The sequence below is a fragment of the Oscarella lobularis genome, chromosome 15, assembly GCF_947507565.1.
Source record: "Oscarella lobularis chromosome 15, ooOscLobu1.1, whole genome shotgun sequence".
In the NCBI taxonomy this organism is placed as follows: domain Eukaryota; kingdom Metazoa; phylum Porifera; class Homoscleromorpha; order Homosclerophorida; family Oscarellidae; genus Oscarella; species Oscarella lobularis.
Genome location: NC_089189.1, coordinates 435,700 through 457,589, shown reverse-complemented (window position 1 = coordinate 457,589; position 21,890 = coordinate 435,700). Strand labels below are relative to the sequence as shown.

Genomic DNA, 21,890 nt, shown 5'->3' with positions numbered 1-21,890 from the left:
GCGATCAAGATCCCGAGCGTTGACGTCGGTTTTTCCCTAGGTTCAGTTCGCCGTTCGCGATCGCATTGCGTTGGGTCGCGCTTTGCTGCCCGTTCTCGGTCGACGTTTAGCCGGGGCGATGAGAAACGAGACGAATAAGGCGCGTTCGCTCGAGCTCATCGTCCAATTTCCGCCCGGGGTGCTTCAATTCGTACGCTCGTTTGACGTGAGTATTAGGCGACGTTTGGATATTGATACTTTAGCGGGGGGAAACGTTTCTAGGCTGTTATGATCGAGAGCGAGGACGATTTCGATGCGCTGAAGGCTCTGGCGGATTCCGCCGCTTTTCTGCTTCCCGATTCGTCGTCTGAGCACTCGACCGCCGCTCGTATTCGAGACACCCTCTAAAAAGACGTGCCCCTTGATTAATTTATTTAATCGAAATGACGTGTATGCATCAGGGGCTTTCCGCGGTTTCCACGGAGACGAGGATCGGTCGTTTGTTACGTCACAATGCAACGGTAGGTACTTAGGTGCACATCAATTCTTCTCATCACTCGACATCCACATCCAGCAAGACAACGACAACAGATAAAAAACATCTAACGTCAAGTTCACTGCCTCAGACTCCAGCCCACGCTAGTAGGCAAGAAAGAACACGGCGACGATCCAAGTAAGAGCGAAAACAGACGCTCTCTCGGTTCCATCAGTTGGAGTGGGCCCTTCAGTTGCTGAAATAGAAAGCAAAAGATAATTTATAGCGTTATACTCGATGCCCTTTACCATGATAGTAGCATTCAGCATCTTTGAAATTCTGCTGACTCATCATGCATGCTTTGTCGGCCGTAGGGCAAACGCACGTACTTAGGCCCGATATCGATTGCGTTGCCACTGTCAATTTGCTAAGGCAATCGGGCGTGCAGTCCGCTTTAGCTCCACTTGCAATGAGTTTGCTGCAGGCGTTCAAGTAGGCATCAATTTGATCCCCACACGGTTTATCGCTGCAGTCAGCGTAAAGTTTCGAACACAAACGATTGCCCTCTTGAAATAAAAAAGTACATATTGAATTAATAATAATAAACCGATCGCCTCACCATAGCAACCCTTTTCCAGATTCGTCTGATCCATTATGCACTCCGCATCCCCAGCGCAGGAGCAGTTGATAAAGCTGGGATCAACCGTGAGCAAGTTGTTCAAACTATCCCGGCATTTCGTCGTGCAGTCAGCGGCGGCACCCGAATCGAAAAGTTTTTCACATTCGGTCAGGTACGTTTGAAGAGCGGCATTGCACGTGACATCGGTTCGACACACCGCCGACGCGTGCGCGCACGATCCCGGCGTCGCTGTCATAGATAGAGCAAATAGTCTAAGAGAGTCGGGGGTTTTTTCTAAGGACTTACCGTAACACGAGGCCAGTCGAGTCTGTTCAATAGTGCAGTTAGAGTTGCCCATAGCGCACTGGCATGTGCTTAGAGTGGGCTCCGCAGCGACCAATGCATTGGTACTGTCGAGACAATCTTTCGAACAGGTCATTGTCGCTCCCGAGAGAAGAGTCCCGCAGTCTGTCGTATAATTCGTTACCAACGGGCGACACGTCAGGTCATCGTAGCAGTACTGTCCGATGACGTCGCACGTAAAACCTGCGATATATGATTATTTTTTAAATTAAGTTTCCTATCGATTACAGTACTCACATCCTGCTTGGATATTTTTCTGTGGCCCATCGCACATGGGGTCTCCGCCGCACGGGCACGTTCGAAACGCCGGTTGTGTCGTTAGAAGAGCGTTCAAGCTTGTGCGACAAGCGTCCGAGCAATCGGCTTGTTTTCCGCTGCCGAGAACGGCACCGCAATTCGATAGATAGTTTTGCAAGACCGTAGCACACGCGCTATCGCCAAGGCAGTCGGCTGAGAAATCAGCGCAAAATTTCGCCGGAACAGTGATATCTAAAAGATAAAATTAGTTGTGGGGTATAGACGGAAGTTCTGCGTCAGTCTCCTCCCCCCTTCCGGGTATCGCATGCCGACACACGACCTTTTGTTTGGGCTTTCTCTGCCTTAGAGGCGTGAGAAGGCGCATTTTTGCACAGGGTGTGGCCCCTTTTCGCCGCGAAGAAATTTCGACCCGTACAGGTAGCGTTTTAGAAAAGGAGGCTTACCGTAGCAGGCTTTGACGAGGTTTCGTTGTCCGATCGAGCAGGCGTAGTCGGTGCACTCGCAATCGCTGAGAGCCGGTTCGAGTCGAATGGCTTCGGCGAGAGACGTATTGCATTGGGACGTGCAGTTGGACGAGAGTCCGCTAGCGTAAGCGCTTGCACACGCCGCGTTGTACTGATGAAAACTTTGATTGCACGCGTTGTTTTGCATGCATTTGATTGCCGCGTAGGAGCAGTTCGCCGGAGCGGCGATTGCGGGGGAGAAAAGAACGAGCGCCGCGGCGGCGAAGGCGAGAACAGCGAAGGAAAGCGACGGCGTCATGACGCGTTCGACTGATGTGGGTAAGTGCCGATTCTCTAGAGATACAAAGGCGTTGTGTAACTAATCGTTCGAACCCGGATTCGGAGTGGGTCCCTCCTTTATTTCAACTAAAGACAAACAAAAAACGAAAACATTGAGCGAACGTTGAACGGCTGCAATCGAAGTCGCTCTCTTCAGTCTCTTGGCTCCACCGTTAGCTACAAAGCAAAATCATAGCATTGAGCTATAATATTTAGCAGTTAACTTTACCCAAGCATTTCTAAACTCCTCTTGGTTTTCATGCACTGATCGTCGGGACGCATATCCAAGTCCATATCAAGGTATCAATACGAGAGGCTGTGCAGTTAGCCATCGATCCAGTTTCGATGACTTTCTCTCTCGCAGGCATCTACGATGGCTTCGCCACAGCGTTCGCCGAAGCAGTCAGCAACGCGGAGGAGAAAAGAGCGAAGGCGAGAACGGCGAATGAAAACGACGTCATGGACAGGTAATTAACACCATAAGGGCTCTCTGGTCAGACACCCCACTAGTACATACAGTCAGTCCTACACTTTCAAAGTAGCCTCGCGTGACCCTTTTTCCCCCGGTCACGGTTTATCAAAAGGGCCTGGCAACGCGAGGCTACTTTCAAGAAAATTCGTCGAGGCTAACTCTCTTTTATTTCAAACAACACAACTTTGTGATAACGTTCATTGCCCACCGCCAGTCTATTCAATTAGCAGGGCGTCGTCTACTGCCGAGCCAGTAGGCGAAGAGGAAGGTGACAATGATCGTCGCAATGGCGGTCATTCTCTCGACTCCACACATTGCAGTGGACCCGTCTTCCTCAGTAAAACCTGCGAGTATAATTTTTTTCATAAGACTTCATAAGTTCCCCTATCGATTCTACTCACATCCTGCTTGGATATTTTTCCGTGCTGTTTCGCACAACGGTTCCCCATCGCACGAGCACGATCGAAATCCGGGCTCTATAGCCAGCAGAGCATTATAGCTCAGTCGACAAGCGTTTGTGCAGTCGGCTGGTCTTCCGCTGGCAAGAACGTGGCCACAATTTGCGAGATAACCTAGCGAGGCCGCAGCACATGCGCTGTTGCCATTGCAGTCGGCGCCAAAGTGCCCGCAAGATGTAGCCTGAACAGATTTACCTAAAAAGTTGTCTTCATTAATTAAATAGTGGCGTTTCCAATGACCCTCCCTATTCTTATGCTAAATTTAGAGAGGGTCGTTGTTGTATACTACTAATTAATGCACGCGACCCCCAATCCCTCTAGCCCCAACTCCCACGCGGATTAATTGGTCGCGTTCTACTGTAAAAGAAAGAAAAATTTCGACACCGTTGGGAATCGAACCCAACCGTCCGGTGCGAGATTCGTGCTACACCCACGCCCAGCGCCTCCCCCCGTCGCGTCACCCGCCCTTGCGGTTAGCGCATGAGAATTTCGAATAGCCTCTTCGTTCGTTCTTACCGAAGCAAGCTTTGATGAGGTTTCGTTGACCAGTAGAGCACACCGGTTGACTTACAATGTCGTCGGAGAGAGACGCATTGCATTGGGACGTGCAGTCGGCCGGGGATCCGCTGAGGTAGGCTTTGGCACAATCCGGGTGGTACTGCTGATTGCACGCCTTGTCTTGTATGGCATCGTCTGATTGAGCGGGAGAGAAAAGAACCGCGGCGAAGGCGAGAACAAGAACAAGAGGCGTCATGGTTAAACGGACGAGGAATGATGTCACTTCGATCCGAGCCAATCACTGTAAGCGTCTATGCAACATAGCATAGCACGTGACGTCAAATCATATTGTACGATACGGGCGTTTAGAAACAGGGCCGACGCGATGGCGGAGTGTCTTGCCGGAGGAAAGAATGTGAAAAAGACGCGTCCAAAAGGTGAGCGTTTAGTTGATAGACGATGCACAGACGCCCTCAAAGCCCTCGATCTCCCCCATACACACGGCCACGGGCATCGTAATTTAAAAATCCTTACGAGAGAATTATTCAGGAACACACGACGAGTTAGAACCTAGATATCTCCCAAATTATTAGAACAGAGCTAGCCAATAGTGAGTCGAACGAGTGGGGAAAATTCATATATAAAATTGCACGAACAAAAGACAACTGAAACGAAAGAAAACACACAACGTCGATAACGTTCATTGCCCGCCGCCAGTCTATTAGGCAAAAAAGAAGACGGTGGCAATGATCCAAGTCGCAAAGGCGGTCACTCTCTCGGCTCCATCAGTGGGCCATTGAGTTTGAGTGGGGGGACCTTGAGTTGCTGAAATAAAACCTGCACACGAGCAATTATTGTCATAGTTAAGTTCCCTATCGATTCTACTCACATCCTGCCTGGATCTTTTTCTGTGCTCCTTCGCACAACGGTTCTCCGCCGCACGAGCACGATCGAAATCTGGGCTCTATAACTCTCACAGCATTATAGCTCGTTCGACAAGCGTCCGTGCAGTCGCTTTGTTTTCCGCTGGCAAGAACGGCGCCACAGTTTGTGATATAAAGTAGCGAGGCCGCGGCACATGTGCTGTTGGCATTGCAGTCAACACCCAAGTCCCCGCAAAATTTAGCCGGAACAATTATACCTAAAAGTTTGCTTCATTAGATACCAGCTTTCGAATGACCCTATTTTTTAGAGAGGGTCATGGGGCGTTCCTCAAAGCTATTGTCTAGGCGCGGAGGAGGAGGAGCTAGGCACACTAGTGACAAGGTGTGCATGGTCTCCTTTTGTTCTTACCGAAGCAAGCTTTGACGAGATTTCGTTGACCAGTAGTGCACACCGGTTGACTTACCATGTCGTCGGGGAGAGACGCATTGCATTGGGACGTGCAGTCGGCCGAGAGTCCGCTAACGTAAGCTTTTGCACAAGCCGGGTCGAACTGTTGAACACTCTGATCGCACGCCTTGTCTTGTATGCATTGGACGGCGGGGTCTGAGCAGTTTTTTTGAGCGGTTACTGCCGCGGGAGAGAAAAGAACCGCGGCGAAGGCGAGAACAGCGAAAGAAAGAGGCGTCATGACGGCGGCGTAAATGGACGAGGAGTATGCTGTAAGGCACGCGTCTGTAAGGCAGCATAGCATAGTCTAGCACGTGATCTCAAATCAGATTATACGGGACGCGCTGGCGAAGTGTCTTGAGGGGAAAGAACGAGTGAAAAAGATGCGTCCGAAAGGTGAGCGTTTAGTCGATAGACGCCCATACACGGCCACGGGCATCGCAATTTAGCTAAAAATCCTTAGGAGAAAATTATTCAGAACACACGACGACTTAGATCCTAGATATCTCCCAAATTTTGTCAGACGAACAAAGCTAGCCAGGTCGTACAACTTTAGACCCCTCTGGAACTTTGAAGTATATGATTAGGAACTCGCGATCTCCCATAGCAACACGCCGAACGACCAACTAGAAAATTTATACGCGTATTGAAAAATTTCACCTTGATTACTTTGTTGAAAATGCGTAGCAGTAGCGATTCCGCGGTGCCGTCCACTTAGACGGCACGAGACTTTTCTAAAGCGTTTATATTAGATAAGTGTAAGTAATGGGGATTTGTACCGTGCGATTGTAGCCTTCGTAGCGGCACCGCAAAGTGGCGCTCCATCTGTTGCATGCGAATAGGGATCGTTTCGTAGTGGTAGCATAGATGTAAGAGGAGCCTGACAACGCGAGGCTACTTTCAAAGTCAGTTGTAATCGAGACCGTCGATTTTCCAACCGGAACGAGTGGGAAAATTCGTCGAGGGGACTTCCCTTTTTATATAAAATTGCACGAACAAAAGACAAACCAAAAGACAACACACAACTTCGATAACGTTGCCAGTCATTTCAAAGACGGCGGCGTCGTTTTATTGCCGAGCTAGAAGGCTAAAAAGAAGACGGTGGCAATGATCCAAGTCGCAAAGGCGGTCACTCTCTCAGCTCCATCAGTTGGAGTGGGCCCTTGAGTGCCTCCTTGAGTGGGGGGACCTTGAGTTGCTGCATGAAATAGAAAGCAAAAAATTATATGATAATTTATAGCGTTATACTTGATGCCCTTTACACTTATCGTAGCATTCAGCATCTTTGAAATTCTGCTGATTCATCATGCATACTTTGTCGGCCGTAGGGCAAACGCACGCACTTAGGCCCAATATTGATTGCGTTGCCGCTGTCAATTTGCTAAGGCAATCAGGCGTGCAGTCGGACACATTTCCACTTGCAATGACATTGCTGCAGGCGGTCAAGTAGGCAGCAATTTGATTCCCACACGGTTTACCGCTGCAGTCAGCGTAAAGTTTAGAGCACAAGCGATTTCCCTCTTAAAAGAAGTATATTGAATTAATAAACCGATAGCCTTGAATTGACTCACGATAGCAGCCCTTTTCCAGATTCGCCTGACCCATCATGCACTCCGCATCCCCAGCGCAGGCGCAGCTGATAAAGCTGGGAGCAACCGTGAGCAAGTTGTTCAAACTATCCCGGCATTTCGTCGTGCAGTCAGCGGCGGCACCCGAATCGAAAAGTTTTCCACATTCGGTCAGGTACGTTTGAAGAGCGGCATTGCACGTGACATCGATTCCACACACCGCCGACGCGTGCGCGCACGATCCCGGCGTCGCTGTCGTAGATAGAGCAAATAGTCTAAGAGAGTCGGGGTTTTTTTCTAAGGACTTACCGTAACACGAGGCAAGTTGAGTCTGTTCCCTAGTGCAGTTAGAGTTGTCCATAGCGCACTGGCATGTTCTTAGAGTGGCTCCGCAGCGACCAATGCATTGGTACTGTCGAGACAATCTTTCGAGCAGGTTTTTACCGCGCCCGAGAGAAGAGTCCCGCAGTCTGTCGTATAATTCGTTACCAACGGGCGACACGTCAGGTCATCGTAGCAGTACTGTCCGATGACGTCGCACGTAAAACCTGCGATATATGATTATTTTTAAATTAAGTTTCCTATCGATTACAGTACTCACATCCTGCTTGGATATTTTTCTGTGATGCTTCGCATATCTCTTCACCGCCGCACGTGCACGTACGAAATTTGGGTTCTATAGTTAGAAGAGCATTCAAGCTCATTCGACAGGCATCCGTGCAATCGCTTTGTTTTCCGGTGCCGAGAACGGTACCACACTTTGTTGTATAATCTAGCGAGGCCGCGGCACATGTGCTGTTGCCATAGCAGTCGGTAAAAATGTCCCCGCAAAATTGAGCCGGAACAATTATACCTAAACGAACGCTTAATTAATTACATAGTGACCGCGAAGGGGCGTTCCCAGTGCACGCGAAGGGGCGTTCCTCAAAAAAAAAGAAGAAAGCGAAATTTATAAAAAAAGCAGTCATCAATTTTAATTTCGATGCCCTTGTGTTATCTGCGTGGATTCCCATGACCTTTGTTTAGGGTCATATGGCTAGACGTGGAGGAGTGACAGGGTGTGGTCCTCCTTTCTTATATTACCGTAGCAGGCTTTGACGAGATTTCGTTGGCCAATTGAGCAGGTGTGGTCCGTGCACTCGCAATCGCTGAGAGCCGGTTCGAGTCGAATGGCTTCGGCGAGAGACGTATTGCATTGGGACGTGCAGTTGACCGACTGTCCGCTAGCGTAAGCGCCTGCACAGGCCGTGTTGTACTGTTGAAAACTCTGATTGCACGCCTTGTCTTGCATGCATTGGATGGCGGCGTAGGAGCAGTTTGCTTGAGCGGTTACTGCGGGAGCGAAAAGAACCGCGGCGAGGGCGAGCACAGCGAAGGAAAGGGGCGTCATTGAACGGCGAGGAGTGAAGTCACTTTGACCCGAGCCAATGACAAAACCAGTGTAGCACGTGCGGGAATCGTGGAGCGTCACGAGACAGATTATACGCCTGCGCGTGGACGAAGACTCATGAGTCAAACACGTCCGTAAGGTGAGCGTTTATTTGATAGACAATGCACAGATGTCCTTTAGCCCTCACCACTCTCCCATACACGGTCACGGGCTAAAAATCCTTACGAGAGAATTATTCAGAACACGCAAACGAGTTAGATCCTAGATAGATCCTAAGCGTGTGTAGGTATCGACATCCTAGTTTAATTAATTAATATCCGCGGTTAAAATGCGTCATTTATTGAACATCCCCTCCCAATTAGATTTTATTATGGAGTCAGAACTTAATTAAGAGCTAGGGAAAGGTTCTCGTTGGTAGAATTGGTGTATCAGGCAATCCGCTGTCGTCTTGTCTTTTCCTTGAATTATTCGATTCAGAACTTCCCAAATTTTGTTGTTTTTCGACATCTTCCCCGTCGTGCTTCCGAATCCTTTAGTTACGCTTTATAAATAGCATTTGCGCTATGTATACCTCTTCGGTTTCGATGAGCGAGATGAGTTCGTGGAATTTCGGTTGTTCGTCCGGATCGAGAGCCCAGCACTTGAGCATAAGATTGTAGCTGCGCCGAACGAGTATAGACTATATAAATCGAATTGCGAGGTCCCCGTTTTTTCACTTACAAGTTGCGAGAACACGTGCGAGGTTTTATCATCCGATAGCCGTCCTTCGTGAGAAGGTCGTACAGCTTTTCGGTGGGCACACCCGGATAAGGCGCACTTCCTTTATAAATTCAATACAGTATATCGAAAATATGTAAATAGGAATTTGTTACCGAGTGTAGCAATCTCCCATAGCAACACGCCGAACGACCAACTAGAAAATTTATGAAAAATTTCACCTTGATTACTTCGTTGAAAATGCGTAGCAGTAGCGATTCCGCGGTGCCGTCCATTTATACGGCACGAGACTTTTCTAAAGCGTTTATATTAGATAAGTGTAAGTAATGGTGATTTGTACCGTGCGATCGTAGCCGTCGTAGCGGCACCGCAAAGTGGCGCTCCGTCTGTTGCATGCGAATAGGGATCGTTTCGTAGTGGTAGCATAGATGTAAGAGAAGCCTGACAACGCGAGGCTACTTTCAAAGTCAGTTGTAATTGAGGCCGTCGATTTTCCAACCGGAACGAGTGGAAAAATTCGTCGAGGGGGCTTCCCTTTTTATATAAAATTGCACGAACAAAAGACAAACCAAAAGACAACACACAACTTCGATAACGTTCATTGCCCGCTGCCAGTCATTTCAAAGACGGCGGCGTCGTTTTATTGCCGAGCTAGTAGGCTAAAAAGAAGACGGTGGCAATGATCCAAGTCGCAAAGACGGTCACTCTCTCAGCTCCAGCAGTTGGAGTGGGAGTTGCTGAAAATAGAAAGCAAAAAATTATGTGATAATTTATAGCGTTATACTCGATGCCCTTTACCATGATAGTAGCATTCAGCTTTTTTGAAATTTTCCTGACTCATTGTGCATGCTTTGTCGGCCGTAGGGCAAACGCACGTACTTAGGCCCTGTATCGATTGCGTTGCCGCTGTCAATTTGCTAAGGCAATCGGGGGTGCAGTCAGCTTTAGCTCCACTTGCAATGAGTTTGCTGCAGGCGGTCACGTAGGCACCAATTTGATTCCCACACGGTTTACCGCTGCAGTCAGCGTAAAGTTTAGAGCAGAAGCGATATCCCTCTTTTAAAAAAGAATTGAATTAATAAACCGACAGCCTTAGATCAACTCACGATAGCAGCCCTTTTCCACATTCGTCTGACCCATCATGCACTCGGCATCCCCAGCGCAGGAGCAGGTGATAAAGCTGGGAGCAACCGTGAGCAAGTTGTTCAAACTATCCCGGCATTTCGTCGTGCAGTCAGCGGCGGCACCCGACTCGAAAAGTTTTCCACATTCGTTCAGGTACGTTTGAAGAGCGGCATTGCACGTGACATCGGTCCCACACACCACCGACGCGTACGCGCACGATTCCGGCGTCGCTGTCATAGATAAAGCAAATAGTCTAAGAGAGTCGGGTTTTTTTTTTCGAAGGACTTACCGTAACACGAGGCAAGTCGAGTCTGTTCGATAGTGCAGTTAGAGTTGCCCATAGCGCACTGGCACGTGCTTAGAGTGGGCTCCGCAGCGACCAATGCATTGGTACTGTCGAGACAATCTTTCGAGCAGGTTTTTACCGCGCCCGAGAGAAGAGTCCCGCAGTCTGTCGTATAATTCGTTACCAACGGGCGACACATAGGGTCATCGTAGCAGTACTGTCCGATGACGTCGCACGTAAAACCTGCGATATATGATTATTTTTTAATTAAGTTTCCTATCGATTACAGTACTCACATCCTGCTTGGATATTTTTCTGTGATGCTTCGCATATCTGTTCACCGCCGCACATGCACGTACGAAATTTGGGTTCTATTGTTAGAAGAGCATTCAAGCTCATTTGACAGGCATCCGTGCAATCGCTTTGTTTTCCGCTGCCGAGAACGGCACCACACTTCACTAGATAATCTTGCGAGGCCGCAGCACATGCGCTGTTCGCATTGCAGTCGACAACGATGTCGCCGCAAAATTTAAATTTAGGCGGAAGAATTTTACCTAAACGAACGCTTAATTAAAATAGTGACCGCGAAGGGGCGTTCCCAGTGCACGCGAAAGGGGCGTTCTTCAAAAAAAAGAAGAAAGCGAAATTTATAAAAAGGCAGTCATCAATTTTAATTTTAGATTTCGATGCCCTTGTGTTATCTGCGTGGATTCCCATGACCTTTGTTTAGGGTCATATGGCTAGACGTGGAGGGTGTGGTCCCCCTTTCTTACCGTGGCAAGCTTTGACGAGGTTTCGTTGTCCGATCGAGCAGGCGTAGTCGGTGCACACGCAAGTGCCGAGGTTCGGTTGACGCGCTAGGGCGTCGGCGAGAGACGTATTGCATTGGGACGTGCAATCGGACGAGAGCCCGCTAGCGTAAGCGCTTGCACAGGCCGTGTTGTACTGTTGAAAACTCTGATTGCACGCCTTGTCTTGTATGCATTGGATGGCGGCGTAGGAGCAGTTTGCTTGAGAAATAGAAAGCAAAAAATTATGTGATAATTTATAGCGATGCCCTTTACCATAGCATTCAGCATCTTTGAAATTCTGCTGACTCATTGTGCATGCTTTGTCGGCCGTAGGGCAAACGCACGTACTTAGGCCCGATATCGATTGCGTTGCCGCTGTCAATTTGCTAAGGCAATCGAGCGTGCAGTCAGCTTTAGCTCCACTTGCAATGACTTTGCTGCAGGCGTTCACGTAGGCATCAATTTGATTCCCACACGGTTTACCGCTGCAGTCAGCGTAAAGTTTAGAGCAGAAGCGATATCCCTCTTTTAAAAAAGAATTGAATTAATAAACCGACAGCCTTAGATCAACTCACGATAGCAGCCCTTTTCCACATTCGTCTGACTCATTATGCACTCGGCATCCCCAGCGCAGGAGCAGGTGATAAAGCTGGGAGCAACCGTGAGCAAGTTGTTCAAACTATCCCGGCATTTCATCGTGCAGTCAGCGGGTGCACCCGACTCGAAAACTTTTCCACATTCGGTCAGGTACGTTTGAAGAGCGGCATTGCACGTGACATCGGTTCGACACACCGCCGACGCGTACGCGCACGATCCCGGCATCGCTGTCATAGATAGAGCAAATAGTCGAAGAGAGTCGGTTTTTTTTTCGAAGGACTTACCGTAACACGAGGCAAGTCGAGTCTGTTCAATAGTGCAGTTAGAGTTGCTCATAGCGCACTGGCACGTGCTAAAAGTGGGCTCCGCGACGATTAGCGCATTCGTACTGTCGAGACAATCTTTCGAACAGGTCATTGTCGCTCCCGAGAGAAGAGTCCCGCAGTCTGTCGTATATTTCGTGACCAACGGGCGACACATAGGGTCATCGTAGCAGTATTGTCCGATGACGTCGCACGTAAAACCTGCGATATATGATTATTTTTTTAATTAAGTTCCCTATCGATTACAGTACTCACATCCTGCTTGGATATTTTTCTGTGATGCTTCGCATGTCGGTTCACCGCCGCACGTGCACGTACGAAATTTGGGTTCTATAGTTAGCAGAGCATTCAAGCTCATTCGACAGGCATCCGTGCAATCGCTTTGTTTTCCGCTGCCGAAAGCGGCACCACACTTTGCTACATAATCTAGCGAGGCCGCGGCACATGTGCTGTTCGCATTGCAGTCGACATTGATGTCCCCGCAAAATTTAGCCGGAACAATTATACCTAAACGAACGCTTAATTAATTACATAGTGACCGCGAAGGGGCGTTCCCAGTGCACGCGAAGGGGCGTTCCTCGAAAAAAAGAAGAAAGCGAAATTTATAAAAAAAGGCAGTCATCAATTTTAATTTCGATGCCCTTGTGTTATCTGCGTGGATTCCCATGACCTTTGTTTAGGGTCATATGGCTAGACGTGGAGGAGTGACAGGGTGTGGTCCCCCTTTCTTATATTACCGTAGCAAGCTTTGACGAGGTTTCGTTGTCCGATCGAGCAGGCGTAGTCGGTGCACTCGCAATCGCTGAGAGCCGGTTCGAGTCGAATGGCTTCGGCGAGAGACGTATTGCATTGGGACGTGCAGTCGGACGAGAGCCCGCTAAGGTAGGCGCTTGCACAGGCCGTGTTGTATTGATGAAAGCTCTGATTGCACGCCTTGTCTTGTATGCATTGGATGGCGGCGTAGGAGCAGTTTGCTTGAGCGGTTACTGCGGGAGCGAAAAGAACCGCGGCGAGGGCGAGCACAGCGAAGGAAAGGGGCGTCATCACGGCAGAGTGAACGGCGAGGAGTGAAGTCACTTTGACCCGAGCCAATGACAAACCAGTGTAGCACGTTCGGGAATCGTGGAGCGTCACGAGACAGATTATACGCCTGCGCGTGGACGAAGACTCTTGCGACGAAAGAAAGCGTAATTACGCGTCCGTAAGGTGAGCGTTTATTTGATAGACAATGCACAGATGTCCTTTAGCCCTCACCACTCTCCCATACACGGTCACGGGCTAAAAATCCTTACGAGAGAATTATTCAGAACACGCAAACGAGTTAGATCCTAGATAGATCCTAAGCTTGTGTGGGTACAGACATCCTAGTTTAATTAATATCCGCGGTTAAAACATCCCTCCCAATTAAATTTTATTATGGAGTCAGAACTTAATTAAGAGCTAGGGAAAGGTTCTCGTTGGTAGAATTGGTGTATCAGGCAATCCGCTGTCGTCTTGTCTTTTCCTTGAATTATTCGATTCAGAACTTCCCAAATTTTGTTGTTTTTCGACATCTTCCCCGTCGTGCTTCCGAATCCTTTATTCAGGCTTTATAAATAGCATTTGCGCTATGTATACCTCTTCGGTTTCGATGAGCGAGACGAGTTCGTGGAATCTCGGTCGTTCGTCCGGATCGAGAGCCCAGCACTTGAGCATAAGATTGTAGCTGCGCCGAACGAGTATAGACTATATAAATCGAATTGCGAGGTCCCCATTTTTTCACTCTTACAAGTTGCGAGAACACGTGCGAGGTTTTATCATCCGATAGCCGTCCTTCGTGAGAAGGTCGTACAACTTTTCGGTGGGCACACCCGGATAAGGCGCACTTCCTTTATAAATTCAATACAGTATATATCGAAAATATGTAAATAGGAATTTGTTACCGAGTGTAGCAATCTCCCATAGCAACACGCCGAATGACCAACTATAGAAAAATTATATACGCATATTGAAAGATTATTGATTAGTTCTTACACGTCACTTGATTCGTTGAAAACGCGTAGCAGTAGCGATTCCGGTGCCGTCCACTTATACGGCACAAGACTTTTCTAAAGCGTTTATATTAGATTAGATAAGTGTGGTGATAATGGTGATTCGTACCGGGGTTTTCTTTCGATAATAGTCGAAATAGTGAATATCCTTTGCCATGCCGAAATCGGATATTTTGAGAACTTCTCCCTCGCAAACGAGCACGTTACGCGCCGCCAAATCGCGATGTAGGCACTAGAGAGAGACGTACTTGGCCTATTATTATTTCCCATGCATGCAAGTTTAATTTAATACTTGTTTCAAAACGAGATGTTCCATTCCTCGCGCGACGTCGAGCGCGTAGCGAAACATGTCGCACGACGACAGAATGGTCTGTTCGTCGGGCGGCACGTAACGCAACGTTTCGTCGTCGTCGTCGTCGTCAAGACGACCGAAACGCTTGTCGCGCAAATAGTCGCTCAGACAACCGTGTTTCGCGTATTCCATGACGACCCATAGCAGACGACTCATTGTGCCTTAGAGAAAGAAAAAACGAACGTGCATGCGACGTTTTAAAATGAACCTTCGAAGACGCATATTCCCACGAGACCGATCACGTTTCTGTGCTTTCCTATGCGAGTCCATACGTTGACTTCAGCGGCGAGATCTCGCACACTTTTCCCGTCCTCATCTAAAGGCGAAAAGCATAGAAATTCGTCTTTAGATTACGAGTTTACCCTTGGGCACTTTGACGGCGACTGACGTCAGTCCTTTCACTCCGTTCACGTTCTCAGCCGTTCCCTTCATAACGATCCCAAAACAGCCTTCACCTACGAAAAAAATTGATTTTTCGTTGTCGCACTCTGCGCGTACCGAGACGATTCGAAAGGATCACGTTCCGTTTCGGTATAAGATACGACTTCTTGAGTCGTATGCCCTCGACTTTGCACCACAATTTCGGCGGCTCGATCTGAGCGACGTTGCGACTGTACGCCTCGTTCTTTGACATATCCTTGTCGTCATCTATCGTTGTCGTTAGCCAGGTAGTCGAATCTTGTCGGCGTCTTTTGCGAGTTAGAACGACGGTGATCGCGATGAGGAGGAGAAGAACGAGTAGGATTCCCGTCGCCGTTAGACCACCAATAAGACCCCTAGAATCCGGCGAAACGATTGAATTAGTAGTTGCGTCGGTTGAATAGGGACTCGTAGCGTTTGTTGAGGCTGTCGAAAGCGTTGGCGTTTTCGTAGAGGAGGGGGATAGAGTAGAAGGATGAGACCTCTCTGTTGAAGAACCGGTTGTATGATCTGAATTCTCTATTATCTCCTCTTGGCGGTGTTTGATAGTAAGCATGATTTTCCAGCAAGCTGGATTGAATACCGTCCCCCTAGTTAGCTGTCTTAATCCGCATCGAAATGAGTCGATAGCGGGCTTGTCTGTGCCATTGTAGTATAGTGGCACTTTGAGAATTCTTTCCGAGTTGCCGTAGTTACACGTATCGCACAGTTGAGCCGACTGAGTACAGCACGTCGAAAAATATTCATATGTAGTCTGCCCAATAAGATGAAACCAAATAGGAGAGTGGTAGCTGATAAAGCAGCTAATTTGAGCCGTTTCTAAGACGGGTTCTCGACCTTGCATTAGAAAGAAAAGTGACACCGGAAATCGATCTATTACGTATTTCACCTATGACGTAAAACCGGTCGGTGAAGTAACCAGTTCTATTCGTCCCGTAGCGACACTCTAGATGACCGATTTCCGCGCTATAGTTCGATCCCACCGTAAGATTTCTCGTCGTCGCCCACGGTAAAACCGTCGTCCCTTTATTTCCTTTTTGCACCCAATACCACTTGTATCCGGAACTCGCGGCGGCGGCGTTCGCCGCAAGGGCGACCGTGGGATCGTAGCCGTCGTAGCGGCACCGCAAAGTAGCGCTCCGTCCGTTGCGAATGGGGACCGTTTCGTAGTGGTAGTAAGTGCGGTCGAGAACGTGGTCGTCGCTCACGGGTCTGCACGTGTTTTCCGCACTCCGTCGCTTTCGAACGACGACTAGGAAACGAATTATTATTATATATCCCTTCCCTTAATTAATCGAATTGGGACTGATACTAGACTGCGCGTATTTAAAGATACAATTAACTCGCACGTTGAAGAATAGAAATCGCGCGGCTTAATTAATTCCTCCCCGCCCGAAAAATCCACCTCTACGACGATCCGATACGACTTCGTAGTCCCATCGCTGTTTGTACCGCACCGCGCACTTGTAAAATCCGAGCTCGTTATCGCCTCGTACGACGACAACAAGCTGGCGACCGTGATGAATTATGCGCGGCGGCACGTCTCTCTCCTTCTCGTGTGGCGGCGCGTAGTACCAAGTACCTGCGCTGCCCGGCGATGGACAGGACAGAATCAGCGGCGTGCCGTCGATTTTTACGCGAATTAATTTTGGCTCTTCGACATCGGTAGCAACTGAAATTTTTTTTTGAGTTAGAACTTCGGCGGCTTGAAATTGATTAATTAAAAAAATTATTACTTTTATGAGCGATTGTTATTAGAATTGCGAGGAGGACGAGAGTCGTCATCTTCGTTCGTCTCGGAGTGAGCGCCGTGACGTCATGCGAAGGTGTGACTTCGGAGCGTGCGCGCGCACGTAGACACTTGAAACCCGGATCTGTTTTGTTATACCTTCGAAACTTTTCTGCTGCGCTTATTGCGACGTCGTTGAGCGTAACCGCCTCGTCAAACAGGTACGTGTGATCTAATCGCGCAAAGCGAGCGAGAAATTCGTCGAGAGGGGCCCCCAAAAGTCGTTCGGCAACGCGATCGCACGTTCCCTTTAGGCACCCTATATAGTCTTTGCACTCGATCTATTTAAATAATATAAGTGAGTTGATTATTCAGAAAGTGAGTTGATATTCAGAAAGTCAGACTATCTCCAAAAATCGAGGTTCATAAATTTTCCACGCCCTCTCACAAAGACGTCGATTCAGCCCGTTCGTCACGTCGCGATTCAAAACCTATAACATACACATATATAATTTAATAATTAATTAAAATTAATTATTAACTGGGGGTTTACATGAGTAAGATCCCGGTGTAGTGGGCGTGCCGGGCATGCCACTGTCTTGCGCGGAGAGCAGTCTCTTCGTTGGAATCGACACATCCAAGCCCCCCATCTCATCCCCAGAGTCATTGGCTTCCTCCACGTCCTTCTCCCAGTTCTATAGATACACGATTACTAGCGCACGTTTAAACTGATTGTGACGTAATTAACCACGGGGGCTCTAAAAAGCGTGCGCGCTATTTTCTACTCTATCGTACCTCCGCTTGAGCTAGCGCCTTTTCTAAAATCGTCACGAGTTCGTAGAACTTGGGCCGTTCGATCGGATTGAGAGCCCAACACTTCAGCATCAGATCGTAGCTGCGAAACGAACGCGAGGCGTTTTTTAGATGGATTCGAGAAAAAAAAAACGCGCACTTGCACTTACAATTTGCGAGAACACGTGCGCGGTTTTCTCATCCGATAGCCGTCCTTTGTGAGTAGATCGTACAAATTCTCAGCTGGAACACCCGGATAAGGCGCGCTTCCTATATCGAAAAAAAAAATGACGTAGAATAAGTGATACTTGAGATCGGGAGGCTCGTGATACCGAGTGTAGCGATTTCCCATAGCAATACGCCAAAGGACCAACTATAGAAAAAGAAATAATTAATTAATCGACTATTAATTATTTTATTTATTGCTTGCTTACACGTCACTGGCTTCGGTGAATACGCGATGGAGAAGCGCTTCCGGAGCCGTCCACTTGTACGGCACGAGATTTTTCTAAAAAAAAAGCGAACCATTAGTCAATAATCAATAAGTATTGATTTATTGATTCATTTACCGGTGTTCGCTTTCGATAATAATCGAAATAATGGATATCCTTCGCCATGCCGAAGTCGGATATTTTGAGCACTTCGCCGTTGCAAACGAGCACGTTACGCGCCGCCAAATCGCGATGTATGCACTAAATAAATTAATCGATTAAATAAAAATTAAAATTAATTTTTGTCGCACACAGTACCTCTCTCATTGTGAGGTGCTCCATTCCTCGCGCGACGTCGAGCGCGTAGCGAAACATGTCGCGCGACGATAGAACGTTTTGTTCGTCGGGCGGCACATAGCTCGTGACGTCAACGTCAGCGTTTTTACCGCCGAAGCGCTTGGCGCGCATGTAGTCGCTCAGACAGCCGTGATCCGCGTATTCCATGAGGACCCATAGCATGGTTCCGGCGGGATCTTGAAAAAAAAAGCGAGATGATATATATTATTTCGTTATTTATTCGTTGTACTTTGAAAACTTGTTACGCCCACGAGACTTATGACGTTCTTGTGCTCGCCGATTCGTTGCCAAACGGTCACTTCCGAGGCGAGATCCTGAACGCTTTTTCGATCCTTAGCTGCGCCAATAATAAATCAATAATAATTAAAGATAATATATAGTATACCCTTTGGTACTTTGACGGCGACTTGCATCGATCCCGTTACTCCTTTCACATTCGTCGCAATTCCCTCCATGACAAGCCCAAAGCATCCCTCCCCTATAATTCAATGAGACAACTTCATCATTGAATTTATTTATTAATCTCGGCCGAACCCAGAGCTCGCATCAGTGTCACATTCCCCTTCGCAATTTCGCACGAAGCGTTGATTTTCACGCCCTCGACGACGATAGGCGGTCGTCGACTTTCCGCCGCCGGTAAAATCCGACTCATCGACACATTTCTCCGATACACGTCATTATCCGTCAAATCGTCGCCGCTCGTCGTCGCCGCCGCCGCCGTCGGCTTACGGCGACGAATCCAAACGGATAGTCGTCGACGTCGCGAGAAACAGAGAGCGACGAGCACGACGACGAGAATAACGGCGGCGATTGCGACGCCGACGACGAGACCGACGGTAACGGAAGAATTTGTCGGTTTATTCGTCGTCGGATTATTCGTCGTCGGCGGGGGCGGAGTCGTACTCAGAGGCGGGGGCGTTTTCGTAGTAGTTAAGAAAGCTGGTGTCAATGTACCGCCGGAAGTCGTGACGTCAGTTGTAGGGAGTGGAAGCGTCGTAGGATCTTTAATTAATTAAATACCCCCCTCCCGTTAATTTATCGTTTTCGTACCCGTATGCGTTCGTACCTTCGATGTAACGGTATTTGACTGTGATCATCGTGTGCCAGCACGTGGGATCGAATAGGATGTCTGGCCCCACTTTTTTCAATCCGCATATAAAAGTTTCGGTGGTGGGTCGTTCTGCGCAGGCGCACATGGGCAGGTGTAGTTGAGTTCTGTCAGCGCTGTAGCAGGGCACCGTCAAATCTTTTTTACATTCGCGTGCCTTATTCGTCAAGTAGCCGATATATTCGTAATTAGTCCAATCGTTTGCGTTGTTGTTTTTCGCGTAGAACCAGTTCGCGCCGTTGCCTTTTATGACTGAGCAGTCAAGTTCGATGTCCTGGCTTTCTTGTCCTCTTACTATAAACGAAACGGTTACTAATGTACTAGACACTAATGACTATTTATCTAATTCGGAATAGCAAGTATCAAATGGCTTCTAAATATTTATTTTGCTATTTTTATCGAATCCATAATAATAGCCCGGGCCCGTATCAATTACCCCCTCCTAACTTCCACCACACACGTGTAAATTATTTTTACTTATTTATTTGACCCTAGCTTAGAGATTCTAATTTAATTACCCATGATGTAGAAACGATCCACAAAGGCGGCGCCGTAATGACACTCGTAGTGACCTGTCATCCCATTACGCTTTCCATCGACCGAAATCGTTCGATTTTCGTTGGATACATTATGTTTCGAGCCATTCGTTGATACCCAATACCACTTGTATCCTTCGAGTCGAGCGGCGGCGGTGGCGGCGAGCGAATAACCGCTCTCGCCGCACGTCAACGTCGCCTGTCCCCCGACGGGAATAGAAACGGATTCGTAGTGATAGTGAACGCGACTCGGTAAAGGACAGTTGCTATTCGTTGCGCTTCGACGGCTTCGTTCGTTTCCTAAACAATAACAAATAATTAATTAGCGGATGGAAATGCACGTGAGCGTGGGCGAACCGCAAGACTAGAGGAAGTGCCAAAGGCTTTGTTCCCATACCATTTCGATTCGCCACGATTTCGTAGTCCCATTCGCCTCGTTGTCGCCGCGGCGGCGACGGCGGCGTCGTCGCGCACGCGTACGAGCCCAAATCGGCGTCGCTGCGCGCGACGACGACGAGATTGCGACGCGCGCGAGCGACTTTGCGAACGCCGTTCGATCTGCTGCCCCGATACCACTGATACGCGTGTCCTGTTGTCGATTTGGGACACTTTAGCACGATCGGTGGGCCAGGCGGACCGCCGATCTTTGTAACAATGACTTTCGGTCGATCGGCTGCGCGAGCGCCGACTACTACGATACATTTGTATGTTGTCAACTTGATAATGGAAGTGGGATATGAGAAAAAATGCTAACCTTGTCCGGCAATCAGTGTCAATGTTACGAAGACAGCGAGCTGTTCCATGGACCGCTTGTCGTGCGCGGTGGGGCAGCGGTTTATACGGGAGGGGGGTCGTTCGTCGACGCTTTATGGTCAGTTAGAGTAAGGGGGGCGTAGTGTCCTATTGACGTCAGAGAGCTTATTCTCATGCATTGGTTTTGCTAACACGGATGTGTGCACTCCCTTTTGTCGCCCCCGCTGCGCCGTTGGTTTGATTTGGAGGGGGCGTGGACAGTGGTGGAAGGGCTTCCGAGGGCTAATGGTTTTTTTATTCTTCTAGGAGCTGGAGTAGCAAGGGGGAACCTGGCCGCGTTCCAGGAATTTGTTGGAACGCGCTGCTGCTACATTTAGGTACACTTGATGGAGGACTATTCCTATTGGTGTCTCATAATATTTTCGTAGTGCTGTAGGGTCACCTTCTTTCCATATATGGAAGGTGGGATGAAACGTCTCATGCTCGTCCGTTCACCGAATTACAAGAGGAGGCTGTGCGTTTGATGCTTTGATGGGTGACAGCAGTGACTTCGGATTCAGTATTGCTTGTGCAATTATTATTCTTTATTTTTAGACATATACGGGAGATGCAATGAGCCACGTGATCATCAGCGCGCATGCGTTTGAGACTCTTACGAAACGCTTCAAATGTCGCGCTGCAACGAGCCCGTCTCCGCCGTTTTTCCAGGCTCGCAGCACACGAGAACGTCACCCGAGGGAAGCGAATCTCTCGGATAGCATTTGAGGATGGCCGAAGCAACGCCGAGCCCCGCGAGCCCCGGTAATCGCTAAAAGAGGTCCTTGTCGATTTTCTGAGCTTCTCCTTGCGTCGCATAGGTCCAAGGGCTTGACATTGTCCGTCGACAATGAGACAACAGCTGTCGTCGAAAGGTAAGCGCCCTTACGGAGATCCGGCGTTTTTCGTTCTTCGGGTCACGCGCGCGACGTGCGCGACATGATATCCCAGCGCGTGTCGCGAATCTCTCAATTATTAGAGATCGCGCTGCGCACGGAAAGCTCTCAGGCTGAGGCCCCCTGTAATCGCGATACCTTTGTCGCGTGGTCAAGGACAGCGGATCATCGAAAGAAGAAACTTTTCGCATGTAGAAGCTTTTTGCACGTTTTACTGCATGCGTACAGTAGTTGCATGATTTTCGCTCTTGATCTCCAGGGTATGGAGACAAGAGCACTTAGCTTAGGGAACTGCGCGCACGTGACGTGAAATGGCGTATACGTCACTTCACGTCGCGTGCCGCTTCCGGCCGTAAAAGTAGGAAAAACTATGGTCAAAATTTTATTGAATATCCCGGATGTATATAAATAAAAAAT

At 48.5% G+C, this 21,890-nt stretch overlaps 6 protein-coding genes and 2 long non-coding RNA genes across 20 annotated transcripts in view; 3 read left to right on the top strand and 5 right to left on the bottom strand.

The window, feature by feature from the left end:
* Positions 1 to 732, top strand: part of LOC136196047 (rab3 GTPase-activating protein non-catalytic subunit-like) — an 8,095-nt gene extending 7,363 nt beyond the window's left edge. For 2 of the 5 annotated variants that reach the window (XM_065985553.1, XM_065985552.1), the window contains 3 exons: positions 41 to 205; positions 262 to 504; positions 571 to 731. In XM_065985553.1, coding sequence (XP_065841625.1) covers positions 41 to 205; positions 262 to 387 — 291 coding nt within the window. In that variant the 3' untranslated portion in view covers positions 388 to 504; positions 571 to 731. Of the gene's footprint in view, positions 1 to 40; positions 206 to 261; positions 505 to 570 lie in introns of those variants that run through there. The other 3 variants (XM_065985556.1, XM_065985554.1, XM_065985555.1) reach the window with 3 other exon arrangements.
* Positions 506 to 13,156, bottom strand: LOC136196046 (G surface protein, allelic form 156-like). 2 transcript variants are annotated; one of them, XM_065985551.1, is made up of 16 exons: positions 12,771 to 13,156; positions 12,289 to 12,540; positions 11,995 to 12,234; positions 11,689 to 11,937; positions 11,387 to 11,638; positions 11,096 to 11,332; positions 10,619 to 10,876; positions 10,326 to 10,565; positions 10,018 to 10,266; positions 9,710 to 9,967; positions 7,888 to 8,124; positions 1,674 to 1,925; positions 1,380 to 1,619; positions 1,074 to 1,322; positions 763 to 1,020; positions 506 to 710 (listed from the first exon to the last, which is right to left on the bottom strand). In XM_065985551.1, the coding sequence occupies exons 1-16, from the start codon at positions 13,075 to 13,077 to the stop codon at positions 619 to 621; spliced, it is 3,870 nt and encodes a 1,289-aa protein (XP_065841623.1). In that variant the 5' UTR covers positions 13,078 to 13,156; the 3' UTR covers positions 506 to 618. The 2 variants fall into 2 exon arrangements, 1 of the variants encoding a protein (XP_065841623.1); XR_010672061.1 differs by lacking the exons at positions 506 to 710; positions 763 to 1,020; positions 1,074 to 1,322; positions 1,380 to 1,619; positions 1,674 to 1,925 and adding exons at positions 6,915 to 7,056; positions 7,114 to 7,352; positions 7,406 to 7,657 and having other exon boundaries at positions 12,771 to 13,155.
* Positions 3,097 to 4,197, bottom strand: LOC136196079 (uncharacterized). Its single transcript, XM_065985598.1, has 3 exons — positions 3,923 to 4,197; positions 3,350 to 3,601; positions 3,097 to 3,292 (listed from the first exon to the last, which is right to left on the bottom strand). Exons 1-3 carry the CDS (start codon positions 4,158 to 4,160, stop codon positions 3,168 to 3,170), a joined length of 615 nt encoding a protein of 204 aa, XP_065841670.1. The 5' UTR covers positions 4,161 to 4,197; the 3' UTR covers positions 3,097 to 3,167.
* LOC136196087 (uncharacterized) lies at positions 3,909 to 9,046 on the top strand. 5 transcript variants are annotated; one of them, XR_010672070.1, is made up of 5 exons: positions 3,909 to 4,207; positions 4,274 to 4,341; positions 5,066 to 5,170; positions 5,231 to 5,508; positions 5,566 to 9,046. It is a non-coding gene; the product is annotated as an uncharacterized lncRNA (long non-coding RNA). The 5 variants fall into 5 exon arrangements; XR_010672074.1 differs by having other exon boundaries at positions 3,910 to 4,207; positions 4,280 to 4,341; positions 5,097 to 5,170; XR_010672069.1 differs by having other exon boundaries at positions 3,910 to 4,207; positions 5,097 to 5,170.
* Positions 8,511 to 9,566, bottom strand: LOC136196081 (fibroblast growth factor receptor 3-like). Its single transcript, XM_065985600.1, has 5 exons — positions 9,252 to 9,566; positions 9,067 to 9,206; positions 8,915 to 9,014; positions 8,766 to 8,853; positions 8,511 to 8,714 (listed from the first exon to the last, which is right to left on the bottom strand). The coding sequence occupies exons 1-5, from the start codon at positions 9,335 to 9,337 to the stop codon at positions 8,589 to 8,591; spliced, it is 540 nt and encodes a 179-aa protein (XP_065841672.1). The 5' UTR covers positions 9,338 to 9,566; the 3' UTR covers positions 8,511 to 8,588.
* LOC136196086 (uncharacterized) lies at positions 12,671 to 21,890 on the top strand. Of its 3 annotated transcripts, XR_010672066.1 has the most exons (6): positions 12,671 to 13,239; positions 16,594 to 16,785; positions 20,848 to 20,918; positions 20,970 to 21,076; positions 21,136 to 21,342; positions 21,399 to 21,890. It is a non-coding gene; the product is annotated as an uncharacterized lncRNA (long non-coding RNA). The 3 variants fall into 3 exon arrangements; XR_010672068.1 differs by having other exon boundaries at positions 12,689 to 20,659; XR_010672067.1 differs by lacking the exon at positions 12,671 to 13,239 and having other exon boundaries at positions 14,416 to 16,785; positions 20,978 to 21,076.
* LOC136196054 (uncharacterized) lies at positions 13,232 to 16,817 on the bottom strand. The gene is made up of 13 exons (XM_065985567.1): positions 16,572 to 16,817; positions 16,241 to 16,507; positions 15,725 to 16,087; positions 14,914 to 15,672; positions 14,778 to 14,870; positions 14,624 to 14,731; positions 14,356 to 14,576; positions 14,173 to 14,295; positions 14,047 to 14,120; positions 13,956 to 13,996; positions 13,802 to 13,901; positions 13,651 to 13,738; positions 13,232 to 13,599 (listed from the first exon to the last, which is right to left on the bottom strand). Exons 1-13 carry the CDS (start codon positions 16,618 to 16,620, stop codon positions 13,474 to 13,476), a joined length of 2,412 nt encoding a protein of 803 aa, XP_065841639.1. The 5' UTR covers positions 16,621 to 16,817; the 3' UTR covers positions 13,232 to 13,473.
* Positions 16,889 to 20,656, bottom strand: LOC136196051 (fibroblast growth factor receptor 3-like). Of its 2 annotated transcripts, XM_065985560.1 has the most exons (15): positions 20,543 to 20,656; positions 20,186 to 20,479; positions 19,771 to 20,088; positions 19,211 to 19,546; positions 18,679 to 19,146; positions 18,530 to 18,622; positions 18,374 to 18,481; positions 18,106 to 18,320; positions 17,926 to 18,048; positions 17,791 to 17,864; positions 17,689 to 17,729; positions 17,527 to 17,626; positions 17,360 to 17,459; positions 17,118 to 17,259; positions 16,889 to 17,055 (listed from the first exon to the last, which is right to left on the bottom strand). In XM_065985560.1, exons 1-15 carry the CDS (start codon positions 20,589 to 20,591, stop codon positions 17,009 to 17,011), a joined length of 2,508 nt encoding a protein of 835 aa, XP_065841632.1. In that variant the 5' UTR covers positions 20,592 to 20,656; the 3' UTR covers positions 16,889 to 17,008. The 2 variants fall into 2 exon arrangements, with proteins under 2 accessions (XP_065841632.1, XP_065841633.1); XM_065985561.1 differs by lacking the exon at positions 20,543 to 20,656 and having other exon boundaries at positions 20,146 to 20,283.